Below are 22,569 nucleotides of genomic sequence, written 5' to 3' on the forward strand. Positions count from 1 at the left end.
AAAACCAATGAATGCAAATATTCATAATTCATATAAGTAATATATTCCCCCACAATACAAAAAATAAAAAAAGTTACAGCTGGTAAATATGAATTTACTTACTGAATTTAATTGTTAAACCCCAGAAACACATGCTTGATAAAAAAAAAGCAAAGTCATTCATAATTATACAGTAAACACAATGTAACATAAAAGGTCCCAAGACATATAGCATTCATTTTAAAAGCCCTTTTCTTACACAATTAGTATCATAAGTCGAACAGTACAAGAGGGTTAGGAATTTAAAATACAAGCACAGAATCGACAAACGGAAAGCTGAACATTAGGCAAACACCAACCCCCCTACAATCACTCACTAGTCCATGTTTTAAATTTGCTCTTCCCGACTTTTAAGGCACACGGTGATATCAAAAACACGGCTCAGTGGCTCTTCCATTAGTTAATCATGCCTTTAATGCTGTTTCTGGTCAGTGGTGTTCCCTGAGCTCCAGGAAAAGTGTGGACCATTCCACCACTTCCACCACAAAAACCTTTGGTTCTGGTGCGAAGAATGCAGTCCATACACTGGCATAATCTGAAACCCAGGCACGCAAGCACAGTTCTATTAACACATCAGCCTAAACATCTTGGTTTCGTTGTAGATTTATTGAAGCTCTGAAGCATTAAACACCTTCTCTGATCTTGTCTGGTCTTCTAATGGACGGCTTGAGCTGAGGCATATTGTTGCACTGTAGGGGTGTTTGTATTCCAATGACGATACTTCTTACAAATAGCTGCATTTTCAACGGAATTGTGCATCCAAGAAATTGGACTCATCTGCCTTCAATTCCCATTTTGAGGGTCTAGAAACCAAAATGATCGCCGCACGAATGCACGTGTTAAGTATACAAGATGACTAAATAGTCCTTCAAAACATAATTAAAAAGCAGTGAGGGCCTTATGGCGCTACTAGTATAGTGGAATCTCTATGATGTCCTCCTCAATGATCTCCCCCTGGGGGACCTGCTCCAGGGCCTCCATGGGCCTCTTCTCACAGCGCAGGCCGCTGAACGGGCTGCACCAGGCCAGGGAGAAGGGCCCGCCGCACGCAGCCTGCATGGCCTCCCAACACGGGACCTTATCCCACTTCCCAGTCTCTCCCTTCAGACGTTCGATTCCCTGGAGGAGAGAGAGAACAGGCGGTCAGAGAGGGTGCAGAAGAAGCACATGAAGGAAGCTTTTCCTCTGCATGCACAACGACTACTAAAAAAAGCGACCGAAAAAAAAACTTTTTTTTTCCACTGAGTTATTTCTTTTCTCCACCAAGTATAAATTATAAATACATGTTGGGAATGAAATATTGAATTAAGGCTGACTAAAGAAACATGGCAAAATTGTAATAAATTCACAGATTAACGTTCCAATGCCAGTCACATGCAAATTATGATGAAGAATGAAGGCATCTATTATTAGTCAACTGGGCACGGGAGGTAAAAACATTTTAACATGCATCATTCCTTTATGCAGTTTTATAAACACTCATTAAACTCACGTTTGAATGAGTCTACTGTCCAAAACAGACGAGGAAAATGAAGACCTTGGATGTTTCATAAACCCTCTGCTTTAGACTTGCATGCATATGGAATGTATGTTAAGTAGGACAACTAGGGTGATCTCTGTTCCGAGCTTACCTCTGTCTCTTTACCAGCAAACCTGCCAGACAAGTCTTAACAGGCTGGCTTGCTGAAGAATCTACCAGGTCATCAAGTTATCAATCATTCAAAGCAAGTGCATGAGTCGTTATGTAAGGAGGGCAAAAGAGAAAGAGATCCCAGAGAATAAAGTGCAGCATAACAGACAATGAGAGGATGAGAGTTGTCCATGAAGGGATAGACAGAAGTTGGAAAATTCAGGGGAGTTTTACACGGGGAAGGTAGAACATGAAGGAGTCTGTTGCATCAGTAAAGAGGTGTCTGTTCAGATGGATGAACAGGACACCCAGAGTAAACTATGCATTGCACATCACATGGGCCCAAACAATACATCAGGCTTTTATGCTCCAAACATGCATGCAGGCACACACACACACACACACACACACACACACACACACACACACACACACACACACACACACACACACACACACACACACACACACACACACACACACACACACTGCAATCAAGAAGAATTTATTCTTTGCACATGTACTCAAAGTTCTTCAGAATAATTATAATTAGAAATGGTTAAAACATAAAAACACCAATATCTGCTACAGCACTCTCACCAATCACTGGCAAAACTCGGCAATAGCACACCAGCAGAATAATCACCTACAAAACATATGTCCTACCATGAACCATGCAGTCATATAATTAAAGAGATACGCACATCATACAAAAACAGAGCAAAACAAAGAAAATGAACTGTTGAACAGAGAGAGGTTGGCGAGATAAAAGTAACAAAATTATTTAAAAAGTGCAAGTCAGCCAAGTAGTACATAAGGGGCACTGTGTAAGATTGAGAAAACTAATAACAATAAAAGATAAGACTTTGAAAATATATATATTTTGCTGTGTTCTAACCACACAATGTAAAATGTCCAGCTAGGATAGTTTTCCATTATCTTGACCTTCCCTAGTTGATTTATGGGCCTTAAATCAAATGGAAATCCTCCTAATAGGTCACAATAGCAAAATGTGAATTGACAGTAATAAATAATTGTATTGACTATTAGCACATTTACACAAATTGAACCAAATTTTTACTAGACATGAAAAATATAAAGTATATAAACTCAGTGTATTTGTAAACCACTGGAGGCCCAGCACTATAGAATCTTAAACAGCGCTCCTTTAATAGTGCAGATAGTGACAGTAAGGTTTAATAGTTAAATGCTTGAACTGGACTGTTACAGTGAAGTTACACAAACCATGACCATCCCTGTGTCAGTCATACGCGCCGAAATTGTGCTTCAAACAGACAGGTTTTCTTGTCAGTCGTTGTGGCTGAAAACGATGTTTGAATACAGAGAGATTTCTGTTAAAGATCTGCTCTTCTTTTCCCTTCAAACAACGACTGTTTTGCGCTTTTGACATCCAAATGAACTCAGTCACAACTAATCACACATCCGGAAAAAAAGAGACTCCTTTCAAGCAAAAAGAAATACACCCTTTGATTAAACTTTGATGATGAGATTTAAGTGGGCCTTGCTTGCATGCAATTAGGTGTTCCAATCGACATGTCTCCATTATGCCTAATGAAAGGAAAGGTATTGCTTGATGAATAACTAGATTGCCTGGGGAATTTATATGTTCATCAGTCGCAAGAATGTTCTTGTAGCAAAACAGCTAAAATTAACACCTTAAGAAACAACATCTGCTCTGTTAATATGATGGCCTTGCTGTCGCTCGACTAACGATTCATAAAATAAAAACACGCAAATGTTTCAGAGCTGGGAATTATGGAGGAATGTCAAAAACAATATCACAATTTGAGTTTCATGTCTGCAATTCTACCAGATGCTTCACCATTTTATAGACGCAGCTCAAAGCATTTCTGAAGATTGACAGTCTTATGTCTCCGTTTTGAACATTCCAGACATGGGAATGTCTGGGGACCGGAGGAAGACTTTAGGATGCAGCGGGATTTAACTCAGAAAGGAGGCAGAAGGCTTCTTCTATGAAAAAGTATGAAATTAATGTGTATTATTAACATGTACAGCATTTGCGAAAACCTTTCACACGCAGAAAAGGGTTTCTTTTCCTCTGCAACTCTTCCCAGTGAAGTCTCTTCCCCTCTTTTAGAGCGGAAAATAAAATGAAAAGCATGTTCTCATCAGCATAAGAAGCACAGAAAGGAGCTATCCATGGATAGTGTAGCAGTCACAGTTCAGTGATCAGGTTCAGCGTTTGGGAGCAGCAGGCGTAAATGAGCTGGCTACTCTTGGCCAGCTAGGCGGGGATTGGTTGAAAAGGGTTTGGTTTAGTTTGGTTGGATGGTTTCAGCTTGCCGGCTCCTCTTACTGAGCTCTCGGTCTCTCTCTCTCGGTCTGTCTCTCGCTCGCTCTCTCTCTTTCTCTCCTTTTCTCTCTCTCACACCACATACTGGTAGGTTTCAGCCTTCCCTTGTTCGGGCGTGGCGAGGGGGCTAAACCACAATATGGAGAACGGATGTCCGAATACCGCCCGCATGTTCATCCATTTATTTTTTTTAGCCCATCTTCTCTCTTCCTTTTTCAACTGCTCTATGCCCTGAAAACAAGAGACAATGCAACTTCAGTGGGTGGACTTCCAGGGGGGCGCCCCAACAGGTGACCGACCACACACAACCCTGAACCGCTTCATCTCGGCCTTACACTAGGGCCGGACCAATATCAAGATGAATAGAACATATATTAAATAGGACATGTATACATATATACAAAACATAGTCATTAACCTATTGAGTGATTTTTATAAGTGCATACATTGTCCAGGTCAAAGTTTCTTTTTTTTCTCTTATTTCTTATTCATTTTACAGCCTGTTTGCTATCCAGACAAATTGGTAAATATTACAAATTCTCCAAATATGTTGTTTTATTCCACCTACAATTAGTTAAAATGAAAATCATACGAGTATACTGTACTCACCTCTAGTAAAGATAAAGAGTGGCTTTCAAGGTATTGTTTGTTATTCTATCACAACCTTATTCACGTTCACACTCTACGTACTGGCCTATCGGTACAGTATTGGTGGAATTCACACCAAAATATTAGCCCTGATAACGTCCCATAATATTAGCCTACTGATAAACCGGTTGGTTGGGCCCAGCTTTGCAACCTTTGACCTTTATTTGTACACACAATGGGTGGATAAAACAAGGTGTGCGGGGTATTTCAATCACCAAGCACAAGACCCACTCTGATTTACTGCACAGTATTCATTTTATGAACAGATAAGCGTACAGGCCGATATTAATATGAAATTCAATTCATAGATATGTCGTAGAGTTGAAGACAAAAATAATTTGGAGGCAGGAAGAAAGATGCGTCAGGGTTTGCTTCAATCAGCTTGGTTTCGACAAAGCGAATAAAGAAGAAAAGCTCACAAACGCAACACACAAGTAGACTCTTCACACTGTTTGGGAGATTAATGACTTATAAAGTATTTTGCCATTTGCGTGGCAATATACTTTAAGAGTAAAATACAAAATAAAGAGTAACCCCAATTAACAGACTGATCAAGTAAGGGCTCCTTGGATTCAGGAGCAGTAGCGACATACAGGGATAACTTATTAGCTTGTCTATTACGTTTTCATAAGAGGGCCAGTGTTCGCAGTTTATTCTTCGTCCAATTTAACTTGAGGTTGAATGTCTCACCATTTAGATTAAATATTTTTTTCGGTTTGGTTTTTTCATTTAGAATATCAGGTATATGGCTAGAAAGTTCACACTTCAGGATCACAGCGTAGCAGAACTCATTAATAGGCTTTGGCTGTGACAAATCAAGCATAATCAAACCTGTAACAGCCTGGAATCATGCATAGCTGTTTCCCCAAATAAGGCAGGACTTATCTTAAGACAAAGAAACCATCTGCGACTAAACGTTTTACCAGAGAAAATTCTGTGCATCCCTTTCCCTTTGAGGGACAATGAAGAACTTGAACTCTAACTTGCATTCAGTTCCATCAGAATTGAATGTACCTTTTGTATGACAAGGACCCAGAAAATAAAATGCATGCAACACTGCAGCAAAGCAGCATTGTGTGAAATTGTGTGATTATAATAACTTGCTCATCTATTCATTTCAACATATGCCAAAGTTTTTCACTGATTCTATTATGTTTGGGATCCTCTCTCACAGTCAGCAGATGGTTGGATAAGCATGGAAATAAGAACATTATTTTGTTCAACTTTTTGTTGCTTTGTCTAGGACGTCACCGTCTACACAGCTTAGTGAAACTGATTTTCCCTTTCATACTAATCATGACTTCGGTAACGACACTCAAGCCCTTCAAATCCGCAGTCCCACATCTCCATATCTGCAAGCTACAGAGGCAGCGAACGGTCCAATGCACATCTTAGTGCTAGGGAATAAAAGATGGAGGAGAGAGCAGGAAAAAAGCAGGAAAGGAAAGACCACAGAAGAACCCCGAATCCTTCCAGACCCGTGGAGTGTGGCTGTGACTGACGGTCCGGTGAGTACCGATGGGGTGAATGGTATAGAGCCGTGGAGTGTGGGCGTGACTTACGGTCTCGTCGGTACAGATGGAGTGGACCTGGGTACCGAACATCACAGAGGTGAATATGAGGAAGAGGAGGGCCTCGAAGCACAGGAGGATGAGGAGGATTACTGTGGCCGGGGGGGAGAAGGAACTGCACTCTGGAATGCACAGGAATGGGTGAGGGGAGAGGGAGGCAGAGGGGGAGACAGAGAGAGGTCAGAGGGTAACAGGATCACTTAAGGAGGTCCTACACAACCTAACTGTTCTTATGGCCTCAACAAGAGATGGATGTGAATTAGAGCTTGGCTCGTCCCAGAAACACAAGCCGGAGCCTACCCCCTGCAGCATTTGCCTGAGCCCGGCATTCATGTCAAAAACCAGACACTTGGATTAAATTTAGTAGTAAAAAAAGATTAACTGGTGATTATAACATTATTGATCCATGGAATGATGAATATGATCGATCCAAAGAATCATGAATAGCGTAATACAGAAGCGTGTTTATTACCTTATAACGTACCGATCACAGTGATTGATACATAAGGTTTATTGAAACAATGTTATAATACATATAACATTCTGATTATCCCACCAAATAGCTTACTCCCCAGTCCGATTATAAATAAAAAAACAACACTTCTATGACCACGAGATCATACGACCCAGCCACAAAAAACCAACCTCTAGTGTGAACGACTCTTGGCTGGAGCGACAGCTGTTTTTATTAAAAGTCCCACGGTTGATTAAGCCCTCTATTCTTGCGAGGGCCTTGGACCAACAAAACAATTACCAAAATATTATTTCAGGTTGCAAGGAAAGGGAAGGTTTTTCTTGTTCCATTTCCTGCGATTCGTCTCGGTCCGAATCTTCAGATTTTCCCCAAAACCTCTCTCTGACCTGACCACTCAGCCAGCGAGCGCAATAATAAAGCCATACAACAATGACCAGCTGAACAATATGCAATTTGGATAAGCAATTTGGCCAAAAATATATATGAATAGACCAAAATTAAATAAACAATAAGCAGGAAATATTGTGGGTGAGAGATGTGAGGAGCACAAAAAAACACATTCACAAAACACATGGAAATACAGACACACATGAAAGTACAGAACTTAAAAGACACACACACAAAGACCCAAAGGGCTCTATACTACACATGCCGCTATGCTAACTAGGCTACCAGGTATGACTGACCTTCAGACAGCTGGCTGCACCAGAGCCAGGTTCCAGAAAGAATAGAACATGCCAGGACAGACGCAAAGCAAAAAGAAGATTGAAATGAAGCAAAAAGAAAGACGAGAAACCTAACTGAATGGGGGAGCGGGATCTGCGTAACATAACTCAGGCAGGTGTAACGGTTGTCATTGATCAAGAAACTACAATGAGGCTGAGGCCTTCTGAGGACCAACAACAAGGTGGTGGGGAACAAAGATACTCACTTGTCCAGTCGTCCTCAAAGCAGTAGAGGAAATGGAACACCACCATTGTCAGAGAATGGAGAGAGATGAGTGCAATGTACATCTGGGAAAGAAATACAGGAAATCATGAGGGCCGTTTTATTACACTTTGTTACAAGTCAGTGGCAAACAATGGATGGATTAATCCACATTCAGAATTTCTTCATTCAAAGATATAATTTGTGTGATGAAGTGTTCTTGCTTTGATATGACCCAACACTTGAACACAAGTGTATAAACCATCCAACCTAATTGCCCCAGGATACATCTTTAGGGCAATTAGTGCCAGCAGGGTGTATGGTTCCTTCATTAGCCGTAATCCAATTTAATCAGAAAGCTATTGACAGCCTCCACAAAATGTTTTCATTTAAAATTGTAATTTATTAAATTAAATGCAGTAGAAATATTATTATGTATTTTAATTATTGATTAGATTATGCAAAGTAATATAATCACTTTTTATATGAGGTGTGTTTGCGTATGTGCGTGTGTGTGATTCTGTGGTTTTGTGGCTAAAGACAGACTCTATTAATACTTAATACAAGATATTACAAATGCCAAAGGTTGAAGGAACATTTAAACTTTGAATTGCAATTATAAAAATAGTAAAATATGACCAGTCACACCAGTTAGGTATCGGTCAATCTCAGAACCCATCATCTGACAACGGTTCAGCCTCAGGTGGCCGGGGCCGGGGTTTTGGGGCCTCTGGTTTAGCCACCAAGCCACTTCCTCTTCCATGCACTGGTCAATGTTATTAGTCCGATAAGCAACTGGAGACGTGTGAATGGACTAGGACTTGAGAGACGTTGCAAGCATCGGATTGTTTTGGCTTCAGAAAACATTTAACCTAATCTCCCTTATAGGCTATTTTCTTTTGGATATATGGATTTATGCAGGATGGATGTATGCAAATATCCATAAACGGATATCTGCATATGAATGCAGATATCTTTTTTTTAAGCTACTAAAAGGGCAAAATCGTCATCAGACAATAGCCAATGGCTTCCAAGATGCGTTTCGGACAATGCGTCCTGCTTCTTTTGCTCTCCATATGGACTTTTGCCCGGATACAACCAAAGCCCTCTGAAACATGATTGGTCGATACTAATCGGACTATAATTGCCAACAGATCCATTTATAGTGATTAGTTATACATTAGTCTGCTTCAGGCATTGTATTCATATAAGGACCATATTATGATTTGAAATGCTAAGCAAGGTCATAACATAGACATCTAGTTGTAGAGGAAATTATGAGACTGATGAGATCTGTAACATAACTAACAAACAAACAACTGTCTTTCTGGGCAAATAATGTGGCTGTGGAACTACTGGACTGTGAACCAACTATGTGAAAAATATTCAGGGTGACTTCTGTGTTAGAAACTTACTGTGAAAAGTACAAAGTACTTCTGGTTGTTCTCCCCGACGCAGTTGTTGACCCAGGGACAGTGGTGGTCCATTTTCCGGATGCACCGCTTGCAAACACTTTTGAAGGATGAACACGACAAAAATACTAATTATTCATGCACTGCACTATCACTGATTCCCAAAAGTAGACTTTCTTGAGACTAAAATATGACTAAACGTTTGCACCTAGTCTGTTACTGTGAAATACTTTTTCAAAATGGAAGTTGTGATGCTGACTTGTGTGACCTTATGGTTCTTCCTACCTGCAGTGGTGAGCTCGGTCTGGCTTTATGCTACAACATTTGGGACACTTATAGACCACCTGGCCTGGCTTTAGCTGGAGGCTCTCGATGTACTCCTTCGTAGCATTTCCTTTTGGCACAGCCCCCTATCAAGGACCAAAAACATTGTTTCTGAATTGGAATGGCTTATGGGCATCGACAGGCATCAAACTGTATGAAACATTCACAGCCAAAAATGTGTCATTACTACGAGGATGCAACTTTACAAATAGGCAATAATTGTAATTGTATTCGACCTCTGCGGCTTCAGTGGACCAATTTCTAACCACTGTATCTGCATCTCATTTATCCTTAAAAAAATATATATATATATTTTTTTACTATTATTATTATTTGTTTAAGTTATGTACTTTGTATACGTGCAAGACTACAGCCACCAAGAACCCCCTTCAACACCTATCAGATCAGGACATCATCAACGCTCTCCTGTCCCACTATAACGGACCTGTGGCCCAGTATGAACACCGGGCGTGCTCCACACTCACAGGATCGGTGCACATGGCCCGGAAGTGCGAGGCGAGGGCGAGGAAGGCCAGGCTGTTGAACACCACGCCGTTGATGAGGCTGTATGTCAGGTTCTTGGAGGGCAGCAGCATGACGAACACCACCACGAACTCGGCGTAGAGCACCAGCATCCAGGTGATGACCGCGCAAACAATGCCGCAGGCGTCCCGGATGAACCACATGGCTGAGGCTGAGGAGGAGGTGATGATGTCCTTGGAGATGGGGATGCGCTGCTCGGCCTGCAGGTAGCCGGCCCGGGACTCCTGCCGGGACTCCGCTCGGCCATGGTCCCCCCGGCCGTGCTCCCCGCGGCCGTGCTCCGGGTCCCTGCATCGGTGCACCGGGCTCTTCATGCTTCATTCATCCACACCGGCCACTCGCGCCGCCCGCAGCCACTCCAGGCACAGCTGGCAGCGTTAGGGGAAGAGGTTCTGGCTCACCTACCGCATGCTGGGAAGAGACAGGGTCTTAGGAGAAGATTAAAAGGAGACATGCAAGGTGGTTGGCAGAGGACAGGAGGGAAAGAGTCCTTTCCCTCCAAATGACATAAACCGATCCTAATTACATAAAAAAAAAAAAAAAAGTACTGTATACGCATGTCGGTTTTGACTAACACCTTGCCAAAAAGACACTGGCCTCTACAGTAAAATCCCTTAAAATAACATAATCATGTGTATAAAGGTGCCTTAAAGAGCTGTGCTGTATGCATGTATTATAACATCTTTGCATTTTTTTCTACCATCTTTGTATTTATTTATTTTTGCGGCCGCAGAATGCGTTGTTCCACTTTGTCGGACAATAAAGTTTATCTTGCATCTTGAACAACCAGGGACTTCTTAGAGCTCAGTGGATATCAACATCACCAGAGGTCAAACGCACAGAGAGCAGCAGCCCATGCCACTGCTGCATGCCTCTGCAGTCTGACTCAGTGAACACATCCTGCTGGTGGTGCTGGGAAGGCTAGCTCGCCTGTTAGCCACATTAGTCAAGTATCAAACGATGACCAGCACTGTCATCCCGGATAACGCATCGATATCGGGACAGACCGTTAGCACTTGTAGCGATTAGAGAGGCCACTCCCGGTTTTACCTTAGAGTCCATGGGTATCAGGAGACAGTTTATAAAAAGGAGCTTTAATTAGCTTGCTGGCTAACTGGGTAACGTGTGTGTGAGCGAGATCTCACCTGCTTTCACCAGCGGCTCTGTCTCCTCGCTAACAATTATAAAGACAACCGTCAGGCAACGGATGTTTAATCTTCATGTGAACTTAATGTCTTTACAAGTTGCAGCAGGACCTAATCCAAGGCATTCATTTCGTTGTTAGAAAATCGCATCCTCCTTCCTTGCTAGTGTTTAACGCACCAACCCCCCGGCTCAACCACAACACATCGTGACGAATGCGGAAGTGAACACCTGTTTTTAATTAGGAGTAGGTTCACAAACGTTGAAGATGATGATGCAAAGGTTGGGGCTTTGTAAAGGCAAAACGTTTAAGTCATCTGACTCAGTTGAAATGTGCATTCTATTTTATTACATGAATAAATAAGTATGAATGATATCTAAAAGTTCTAAAACTATTGTCTTGTTTTTTTAAATGTATCAATTAAGTCGTTAGTAATGTTTTTCAGCACTAAAATAATGTAAATATAAAAGGTTTGATATTGACTAGAATGCAGGTAATTTGACAGTGATAAATATATTGCGTTAGACTGACAACCAAACCCCTTGCATCCAGTGTACTGCATAAAAGATAAGAAAGCATATAAAGAGGAACAAGGCTTCATGTGTGGATATCCAGGAGATGGCCAGGAGATTGGGGTTGATCAAACTAAAGCCAGCAGCCAACGCATAATGCTATCTGTTTTCTATAACAGTGATTCCTCCCCCTTGAGTACATCGTCTCCTCTGCTTATTAAAATCTCAGGCTTTGCCTGCGGCCCAGTGAGGCCATGTCTTCAATTCATTAAAAACAACTCAGAAATCGATATGTTTAAAAAAAAAGATATTCACCTTTTTTTTGTACAGGATTAAATGTATGATTTCATATTACACACAATGAGGCAATACATATTGTGCCTTTCCATACTAGTTTCTGATGTTACTCATTCTATATCATCTAAGTTTAAAGACACTAACCCAGTGATAAATCCATGAAATGTCCTGTCATGCTTCAGCGCCAAGGTTCAAGTATGCTCCAAATAGACTTGACACTAACAAGATTATCATGGAGGTGTGACGGGTTGAAAGGTATATATATAAGATAAGTATTTGTATATATATATATATGTGTGTGTGTGTGTGTGTGTGTGTGTGTGTGTGTGTGTGTGTGTGTGTGTGTGTGTGTGTGTTCTGAAGCATGTAATAAACAGTTCTTGTTTGACTACCTTAATTATACTCAATATACTGTATCCTTCCAAACAGTGTTTGACATATCTATTCTTCTACTAAATCTGGTAAATGTTTTTTTCAGGCCTCATGATCCATAAATGCATCTAAACTGCAAGAGAAAGAAAAAGAATAGCTTTTCTTGTGTCCTCTGTTTCAAGATTGGATAACCGCCTCCGTACTGATAAGCATAGCAGTTATTAGGATGCACAGCTTCATGAAGACACACAGATCACATACATTTAAATTATGTAGTTGTATGGAGGTATGTGCGGAAGTATGGAGCGAAACATTCAAGTATTGAAGCCAAGGTGACATTAAATTAATCTCTTATTCACACCACAATACATGGATCAAGACTTTATCTTCAAGATTTGGGTACAACAGCATGGCAGGGGAATCATAAACATGATGACTGTATAAAAACATACTTCAACCCTTTCTGTGTGTGTCCATTCACAGATGTGATCATGCCTGTAGACCATTGCAAGGCTATGAGGAACACAAAGTGGTCCCCTCTGAACAGCCTCCTGAAGCAGAGCCGTCTGAAACCTGTTCTGTTGGGTTCCCCGAGCCACAAGCCCATAAGCAGATGACATCATCCTATTTTAACAGAATTTTTCTATGAGGGAAAGAAGGCCGGGGGGCGGGGGGCTGGTGGTAGCGGTTGGTTGTGCTTAATATTATGATTTTTTTATCATAATATTATGATCAAAAATATTACATATTACAATCAAGATTAGGGAATAGGATGTCAATATTAGGCAATTTAGTCATTCCAACAGGTACCATGGTTAGCTTACTCACAAGCCAATACCAGTCAATAATGTCTTGGTGATGCTAAGCCAAATGTATGTTCCATTTTGCAGAAGACAGTTAAAGTGCTCCTCAATTAAGGAGGTTTTTAGTCCTTTTTTGTCTGTGCAACATCCAACAACTCTCCTCCACATCTGGGATGTTCCTATTAGGCCATCTGTTATGCACAGGAGGCACTGTTTGTTGTTGCTTGTTAGGATTTACATTCAGCCCTCACTGAGTCTTCCCTTTTGATGTGCATGTTATTTGTAATGCGGTCGAGTGGCATAACCATTGTTCGCATTGGTTGTGCGGTGCACTTTGTCCATGGTGTCCATCATGAAACATGAAACATGAAACATGACAAGCGGTCGAGAAAGATGTTCTACGGTCTGCTGTATTTGGGGGTGGAAAACGTTGATCATAAATTCAATTATATATTTATTAACATCTTTGATGGCGTAAAACCAACGTACCTTTGGACCATTAAACATTTGTCATTGTTTGGCATCTACTGTACATGGTGCCCTCCCATGTATTGTCTCTCTGGCAAAACAACAGCAACTCGTTGATCGCATCATTAGTAGCTCACGTTTCCATGGACACCCTGAAATTAACTTATGTGCTTGCTGCATGATAGGTTATTATCATGGGATAAAACAATTATTTACTTCTTTTGTGGCCTACTTTTAAGCTCCTACCGTCCCCCTGAATTTCAGAATAGTGTCAGTCAGACAGTGAGCCGCCTCTCACTTTGTATTTCTCTCAAATCACAGGCAAGTGGTTCATCACAAGAGGGCACTGACAGACAGTGGTTTGATATTTGTTATTTATGGTCACATCCATATTAATTACAAATATTTTTGCTTTCTCTGTACATTTTGAGAGAACCAACTGGGGATTTGTGTTACTTAATAAGTAACCCAACAATTCAGAAGTACTGTGTGACAGAACACAAATCTCCCTCACCTCAGGTGTGAAACAGACATTTGCAAATATAGTGTCTTTATGTCAACATTGGCTACAGTGGGATTTGTCACTCTGAAATAGGACTAACAACACAGAAGAATTCTGAAGGGTTCATTTATACTTCGCATGAATGCACCCGTAGAATGTAATATTACCTCTATAACGTTTCCCAGGAAACTAGCAATGCCATTTAAGAAATAAAGAAAAATATATAAGGGGGAATTCTTTGATAACCTAAAATATCTAGCTAGATATCTTCATATTGGATTGATTTTGTGATTATGGTTTCTAAAGGACTTGTGATTTAGAACACGTTAATTCTAGGTTATAAGTCATAATATTTCCATGAACTTATGCACATCTGTTCAAGGTAGATTTCATGGAAGCAAACATGTCCCACCTGTTTAGTCAAACCCATTTTGAATTGGTCTGTGTTTGAGACATTGGGTCCCAATGTTCTATAGATGGTATTGTTTTTATTTGTCAACTTTTGCGCCGGCACCTTCCATAATTTGGAATATGTACCATGTAGCTCCTTAGATACCATACATGTATTGACCCCATATTTGGAATAATATAGCACTGTTGCAGGGTTTTGAGGTATCCCATTAATTCTGAAAAACAAGCACAGATCTTTTTACACAATTCTGAGATAATAATCTCGTCACTCAGAGAAGCAGGGCAAACATTATTTGCTCAAGTGAATGCATTAGGCTTCTATAGGTTTGCTGGCAGTATAGATCCTGAGGACATTCAGATCAATTACATTTAGTTTCTCTTCTCTCCTTTCATTGATCAAACATAATGACCTCATAATAAATGGAAGTGTAGTTTTATTTCTATCTAGAAATGTGTAAATCAAGTATTGCTGAGGTCAATACTGAATAAAGAATGTTACATCACGACAAAGATTTGTTCCACCACCCACAGAGGAGGTGATTTACATTTGCAGCTAACCTTTTGATGCTCACGCCAGCCTTTGAAAATGAAATGTAAACTCCTACTGGTATATATGATGAACAGGAATACTGCATACATAATCGGTACATTAGTATGTGGAGTTTTATAGGGAATCGTTGCATCTGGAAGGATATGCATTTTTATGAAGTGCTTCTAAATTAGGACACCAGAGTTCAGATCAGAAAGATTACAACTATATCTGAAATAAGATGATACTATCATTTTTTAGAAACTCACTTTTTCCCACTAGGTTAAAATGCCATCTAATCTTATCTTTCTCTCTCCTTTGCTCAACAACAAGCAGATAGAAATTGGAGGGAGAAACATAACAGATTTGCTTCACAGAAATTTGAAATATTACAAAATCATCTCTTTGCGATTCACAGGATAATCAGTTAATATTTAACAACGTTGCCACTACCCTTCATCAAATCAAAGACATTAAAGCTAGGCAATTTGGAGAAACCGCCCAGAGTGAGATCGATTTTAAAAGTATCCAACCAAAAAATCCCAGAAACTCCCCCAAAACACATGACTAGTTTAAGAGAGAGAAGAGTGGAGTGTATGTGCTACTATGTCTGAAAATGTATGCTGCCCGCATAAAGAACCATGAATCCCCTAAAGGATGAAAACAGAACTCTTCAATCTCCTCTTTGTCCCCACTCCACTAAAACACAGAACACATGGATGTATTTTTCAAACACACACACACCCACACACATACACACACACACACACACACACGCACACACACACACACACACACACACACACACACACACACACACACACACACACACACACACAAGCACTCTGCGCTTTGTGTGTGTGTGTGTGTGTGTGTGTGTGTGTGTGTGTGTGTGTGTGTGTGTGTGTGTGCGTGCGTGTTCGCTTGTGCATGGCAACCCAGACCATGTTAAAGACTCAAAGTTCTTTTCAGGATGGATTTAATAACTACCTGGGTGGTAAAAGACAACAGTGCCTGGAGGGAAGATAACAAACACTGTTTGGTGGACACCCGACAGGGACAGTTAGGCAGGCATGTGGTGAAGGAGAAGGAGAATAAGAAATGAATGGAGCCCTGAAACCGAAATGACTCACCAAAGTCCCAATGAGCAATGTGCTCTGTGCGCGCCGTCCAATTACGCCTCCTCGCTCCGTCAAACACTCTCCTTCTGTAAGTGTACTGCTGTGGGGTTGGTAATCGCCTTCCCCTAAAGGCAGACGTATTTACCTCCGAGCGGCCTGCCCCCTCCACAGACCAACCAACACTACTCTGCTCATGAGGATATTAAGAGCTGGAGTTAACGTCTTGGATTCAAAGAAATGCTGGATGATATCATCTATAGATTGCTAGGCCAATATCCATCTCAATATGGCTCAGTATGGGAAGAATATTTGAATACTGTAATACAGAAGGCTACTCTTTTCCCTCTCTTTTCAAGGAACTGGATGTGGCAAAGGTGTACTTATTTATTTATATCTAGCAACGCTGTATTACACAAAGGACACAGGAAGGGAAACTCATTCGTCAGAAACTGCAGAGTAAAATATAACAAGAAATGTTTTGTGTGTTGGATTCATGTTTGTGTCAGTTTATTTGTTTATTTATATTTCCCAGGAGAAACTGCTTTGCATAATTAACAATGGGGAGAAGTACATGAGCTTATTGATTACATTTGTATTTGACAATTAACATCTGCACATTATTCACATCATATATTTTATGTATTTCTGGACAAATTGTGTGTGTGTGTGTGTGTGTGTGTGTGTGTGTGTGTGTTGTGTGTGTGTGTGTGTGTGTGTGTGTGTGTGTGTGTGTGTGTGTGTGTGTGTGTGTGTGATGTGCGTGCACTGCAAGGCCTTGGGCTGTTACCATGGATGGATGAGCTGTGGCCAAACGAACATAAAGCCCAGCCTTGGTGATTCTGCCATTCAAGGGCACGACAACAGGCCGTCCCGTAACCCGGGACACATGACCCATGGCGGCTTCACTCGTCTGGAGGAGCACATCCATGTTGAGCCTACAGCTGCGTTTTCTTTTAATCAAAGAATCAAATTTATCCTCAAGCACCTCAGACAAAGGTGAGACGAAGGTAAGGCGTTCACTTTTTCATGTTAGATTTTCATGTTCTTGCACGCGCATCTATGCTTTTGTTGTGTATGCCGAGTTAAACTATGAAGTAACTGTGTGCTGCTTTGAAATAAATAGACGGTAGTAGAAGGCTAGAAGGCTGTGTAGTCACAGTAGTAGAAGTAGCAGTGGTAATAGTGTTAGTAGTGGTAGTACAAGAAGTAGTGCTAATAGTGCTGGTAGTAGTAGTAATAGTTGTAGTAGTAGCACTGGTGGTAGTAGTAATAGTAGTATTAATAGTTTTAGTAGTTGTAGTTGTAGTGGTAGTAGTAGTGTCATGCTAACACCATTTACTTCCTAAACAGCACTTGATTAATTCATGAATTGTAAATTTCATCTTTATTATCTTTTTAATTATTTTCCTCCTCAGCCATTAATAAATAGGTCGATCCTATAAAACAATCATTTGCCTTATTTTTCTAAATGTTAAACACTGTGGTGTCTAAGATGCACACGGCTGTGTATTCACATTGTGATGGTCATCCTGACACCAGAGCCAACTCAAGCTCCAGGACCCAAAGACAACATGCTTGGACAACAGATTGACCGTGAATCTAAAAGCACCCCCCCCCACCCAGGACACTAGGCTGCCAGTTAACACATGCAGACAACACAGGTGAAAATCCAGAGAGGTTCTGTCATGAATACAAGGAGAGCGGATGTGAGGGGACTAAGATGTGTTCTGTCAGTCGTGGAATCCATCTGGTCTTGTGTTGCACAACACTGCAGTGTCCTCACACCATGTGAGCCTCCTGGATGTCGCCAAATGGCCGCCCGCAGCAGAGGGGATAAACAAGAGAGGGATCACGAAAACATGGCAGGAAGGAACACTGAGTTTTGGCTTAAGGGGGAAGAAAAGCACAGCTAATGGTAATCAGCTGAGCAAGACTGAACCAGAAATTAAAATGAAGGGAACAGAGTGTGCTTCAAGTGGTCTCTGACATTATGCAGGGGACGGGCCAGTGGTGTGTCCCTCATTATACTGGGGACAGGCCAGTAATGTGTCTCTGTGTTGTTATACTAGGGACAGACCAGTAATGTGTCTCTGTCTCATTATACTGGGGACAGACCAGTGATGTGTCTCTCATTATACTGGGGACAGGCCAGTGGATTGTCTCTCAGTATACTGGGGACAGACCAGTGATGTGTCTCTCATTATACTGGGGCCAGGTCAGTAGAGTGTCTCTCAGTATACTTGGGACAGGCCAGTGATGCGTGGCTGTGTCGTTATACTGGGGACAGACCCGTGATGTTTCTCTCATTATACTGGGTACAGGCCAGTGATGTGTCTCTCATTCTATTGGGGACAGGCCAGTGGTGTGTCTCTCATTCTATTGGGGACAGGCCAGTGATGTGTCTCTGTCTCATTATACTGGGGACAGGCTAGTAATATGTCTCTCATTATACTGGGTACAGGCCAATGATGTGTCTCTCATTCTACTTGGGACAGGACAGATATGTGTCTCTGTGCCATTATACTGGGGACAGGCCAGTGATATGTCTCTCATTATCCTGGGGACAGGCCACTGCTGTGTTTCTGATTATACTGGGGACTGGGGACGAGGCAGTGAGGAGCAGGTGAAGGGGATAAGAGCTAGCTGACAGCTGTTTGTACGTCGTTGGTTCCACTTTGATGGGAGCGAATTTGAACACTTTCCATTTGAATAACACGTGAGTGGAGGTAACAAGAAGTAGTGGCGGGAGGTATAATCAATGTGTTGTCACTTCATCAATATGCAATGTCACATCTCTTCAGTAGCCTGAGGGCTCACAGCGACCTTAGTCAGGAGACATTTAAAGAAATTGGCATTTGGCAACAAATCGATGCATCCCCATAGGCGCGCACACACACACACACACAAACACACAAACACACACACACACACACACACACACACACACACACACACACACACACTCTTCTCTCTCTTAGGAAACATACATTGACATTGGTTATCACTGGTCGTCAGTGATTGCATTGTCAATCCAAACAACGAGCCGCCATTGAATTCATCCCTGAAACTCAATGTTGTTTAGATTCCTCTGTTATTTTAATGCAGCACACCACAATAACCTAGACATACAGCTGAGTTGCACATGTCAAAGGTCAATCAATTCAAAATATAGTTGGACATATTGGTTTCATTGTGCAAGACTTTGACTCACAATGCACCTCTGCCGCCAAACTGTAAAAACATATTTAATCATCATGTAATGTACTGTGGGGGGGGGGGCGCTGAAGCAAATGACTGTCTAACTCTGGAGATGGGCTCTCTTTTCATTGGAAAGCTTTTAATTTGCAAAAGGGCTGATTTAAACTAAGGACATTCCTAGGCCTATAGGGGTTCTTTCCAGTTAATTATCCCAAATGACGTATCGATGCCCCCTCCAAGCAACACCTGATTGGCAACACGTGTTCTAACATCTGCAATGTCAGCCTCCGTTGTGTTACTGTTAAATATTCCTTACATTATTTGTGTAAAAGTGTATTTGACTGGGCCGTTTAGTAGAGGATTGATGGCACTGGTTTAGGTAGTGAGATGGAGGCAGATGTACTGTAATCGGTTATAATGTATTTAGTAACATGACAGCTTGTTTGCAATGAATTAAATAGTTTGGGTTTTTGTCAGCTTCACTATGAATCAGAAGACTGGGAGAAAAGTTTGAGAAAAGTCAAATAAATAACTAGGACTAGTGACTCAAATAAGCTTATTTGTGTATCCCAGCAAGTTTTGACAAGGTAATGTAGATGATGAGTGTGTAGTCTGAATAAGATGATCGAATTGATTATATATGACAAATCATAAGGCTTGAAGGTTTTCTCGCGTAAGGTTCCACATCAGCAATGTCCTCAGTACTTTTTGACAAACGCTTCACTCTAAGGCTGTGTTGTTTAACAGGGGAGGTCTCCATTGGAGCGGCTCTACTTCTTCAATCCTAACCATCCTTGAACACAAGGCAGCCCTGGGACCAGGGACGTCCTCATCCATCCGTTGTGTGTGTGTCCTCGTACAGCCTACTGCCGCTCTAACGCCCACTTCTAATACATCAGGGATGTTATTCCCTTGGGTAATCTCCGGAGAGAGAACGGTCAACGCGCTTCTCCTTTTATCATGGCTCATTAAGAGTATGGCCTGCCATTACGACTCATGCATCACCAGAGACCAAAAAGGTCATTGCTGGAAGGGAAACTACTTCAATATCAGCATCATCTAAACATTTAAGAACTTTGCGAAAATCACATAAACACTCAACTGAAATGGATAAAGTTTATTCTGTGAATTTGGCCTTCATAGCCACTTTATAGCAATAAGGACATTATAATACGACTGTCACAGTCGGAGGACCCTCGTTGTTGTGCTACGATCCACCTCCTACTCTATGTGGGTGAAGAACCTTTCCTCCTCGTCTTGGTATGAATCACGCCACGGCAGCCACGAAGACCCTGTGGGCCAATCAGTCCGACTGCCAAGAGGTCCATCTGCCGGTGTCCCTCTTTTTCACCATGGGGGTGGTGAGTCTGATGGAGAACCTGCTGGTGGTGCTGGCCGTGGTGCACAACCGTAACCTCCACTCGCCCATGTACTGCTTCATCTGCAGCCTTGCGGCCTTCAACACCATCGCCAGCCTCACCAAGACGGTGGAGAACGTGATGCTGGTGTTTGCGGACGGAGGACTCGTCGACCAGCAGGGCTCCTCGGCGAGGAAGATGGACGACATGATCGACTCCCTGCTGTGCATGTCGTTTGTGGGCTCCATCTTCAGCTTCCTGGCCATCGCACTGGACCGGTACGTAGGGGTTGGGACAGGAGGATAGAGGGACGGGGGGATAGAGGGAGGTCGATATGAACCAGGACCTTTGGACAGATAGTAGTTGTCATCCATACGTATAATCATAGAAGCTGCATTGGCCTTTGGATCGTATGTGAACGTCGCCACCATATTGGAGCGGCAAAGACACCGTCAAATACAAATACATACAAACACAAATAGAAGTAAACAGCTCGGTTTTCTGCTCAGGGCTATTTGGTAGTAGAATTTAATTAGTTATTGTGTAACAGAGATATATGAATCTCTTTTAATCAGGATATCTTAGATCTTATTCTGGAGTGCTTTGAACCGTTTATAATTAATTTTGTTGTTGACTGAAAGTGCAGATCATTATCCACAAAGCCTGATTTGTTATCACCCCTGTACAGCTACCTCACTATCTTCCACGCGCTCCGCTATCACAACATCATGACTATGCGGCGGGTGGCCGCCATCTTGGCCTTCATCTGGACGACGTGCGGCGTGTCGGCCATGCTCATGGTGCGCTTTTTCGACACCGCCTTCATCAAGACCTTCTTCATAGCCGTCTTCGCCATCTCCCTGCTGCTCATCATCTTCCTCTACGTCTACATGTTCTTGCTGGCACGTAGCCACGCCAGAAAGATCGCCGCTTACACCCCTAGGCTGAAGCGTCAGAGTCACTGCTGGAGCGGCGGCAGCATGAGAGGCGCGGTGACGCTCACCATCCTGTTCGGGTCGTTCATGGTGTGCTGGGCGCCGTTCTTCTTCCACCTCATCCTCATCATGACGTGCCACGCCAACCCGTACTGCGAGTGCTACCGCTCGCTGTTCCAACTGCACGTGGCGCTGCTGATGAGCCACGCCCTCATCGACCCCGCCATCTACGCCTTCCGCAGCGCCGAGCTCAGACACACCTTCCGGAAGATGCTCTTCTGCTCGGAATGGTGGCGGTGCTCCCAGTAGAACCATCGTTTTGCTCCAAGAATATAAACTTATTTTTTATCGTTTTGTCATTTCAATTTTAATACAATTTAATTTACTGTTAGTCTATATATAGATATAGGAAATATACTTTAGATGTAGAGAAATATTATAGTTTCCAAAAAGTCTAAAGGCCAAAAGGGCATTCAGGGCAATTAACATTTATAGCCCGTTCGATTCATTACATCCATATAAGATGTTTTCTACTCACTGTTGGTGGTCGTCGGTTCTTGTTTTTTGAAGACGTGGGATGGCGATAATGTCAGATGACGCAATTTATTGTGTGTGTGTTGAAAAACTTAGGAATCAAAGGTTTCCACAACTTATTTTTTAAATAAAAATAGTCCCTTTCTAGGTTTCAAACAAAAGTTTAATAATAGTCAAAATGATAACAAAACGATGCAAAACAGGTGATTAAGGTGATGGTCCACACCTCTGTCGGTAATTACTAGCCGTAGGTCAAGGCTATCACGTGACCCATACAGGTCAATACTTCCGGTCAGTAGGGCAGGTCACCACCAGTGGGAGGCCAATCCAATTACCCACAAAATAAGGTAATTTCAAAAGATACATACATGTTCCCATATCTATGTTATTTATATTTGCTGCATTGGTGAGTCCCTCCTAACATATGGAATGGAATATGGGCGCATAAAAAATGGTATTGTACTAAAAAATAATCTTGCAA

The 22,569-nt window shown here is 41.9% G+C and overlaps 2 protein-coding genes across 5 annotated transcripts; one reads left to right on the forward strand and one right to left on the reverse strand.

The window, feature by feature from the left end:
• Positions 1-55: 55 nt before the first annotated feature.
• Positions 56-11,231, reverse strand: zdhhc3a (zDHHC palmitoyltransferase 3a). Of its 4 annotated transcripts, XR_013812288.1 has the most exons (8): positions 11,050-11,231; positions 9,847-10,315; positions 9,323-9,447; positions 9,041-9,137; positions 7,630-7,711; positions 6,215-6,345; positions 671-1,158; positions 56-574 (listed from the first exon to the last, which is right to left on the reverse strand). XR_013812288.1 is itself a non-coding variant. In XM_079747613.1 (7 exons), the coding sequence occupies exons 2-7, from the start codon at positions 10,216-10,218 to the stop codon at positions 949-951; spliced, it is 1,017 nt and encodes a 338-aa protein (XP_079603739.1). In that variant the 5' UTR covers positions 10,219-10,315; positions 11,050-11,231; the 3' UTR covers positions 56-948. The 4 variants fall into 4 exon arrangements, 3 of the variants coding, with proteins under 3 accessions (XP_079603739.1, XP_079603740.1, XP_079603741.1); XM_079747613.1 differs by having other exon boundaries at positions 56-1,158; XM_079747614.1 differs by having other exon boundaries at positions 56-1,158; positions 9,847-10,332.
• Positions 11,232-20,523: 9,292 nt separating this feature from the next.
• On the forward strand, positions 20,524-21,863 carry mc2r (melanocortin 2 receptor; the record flags this gene model as incomplete). The annotated part of the gene is made up of 2 exons (XM_079747643.1): positions 20,524-20,897; positions 21,308-21,863. The coding sequence occupies 2 exons, from the start codon at positions 20,524-20,526 to the stop codon at positions 21,861-21,863; spliced, it is 930 nt and encodes a 309-aa protein (XP_079603769.1).
• Positions 21,864-22,569: the final 706 nt, after the last annotated feature.

Source organism: Pollachius pollachius (assembly GCF_949987615.1).
Source record: "Pollachius pollachius genome assembly, chromosome: 1".
In the NCBI taxonomy this organism is placed as follows: domain Eukaryota; kingdom Metazoa; phylum Chordata; class Actinopteri; order Gadiformes; family Gadidae; genus Pollachius; species Pollachius pollachius.

Bases quoted from the DNA above. Each gene is read 5' to 3' on its own strand.
- zdhhc3a (XM_079747613.1), bottom strand. From the start codon at position 10,218: ATGAAGAGCCCGGTGCACCGATGCAGGGACCCGGAGCACGGCCGCGGG. The intron at 9,448-9,846 runs GTGAGTGTGGAG...GGTCCTTGATAG, and splicing joins GGGCCATGTGCACCGATCCT to GGGGCTGTGCCAAAAGGAAA. The intron at 7,712-9,040 runs GTAAGTTTCTAA...TTTCTTTCCCAG, and splicing joins AGTACTTTGTACTTTTCACA to ATGTACATTGCACTCATCTC.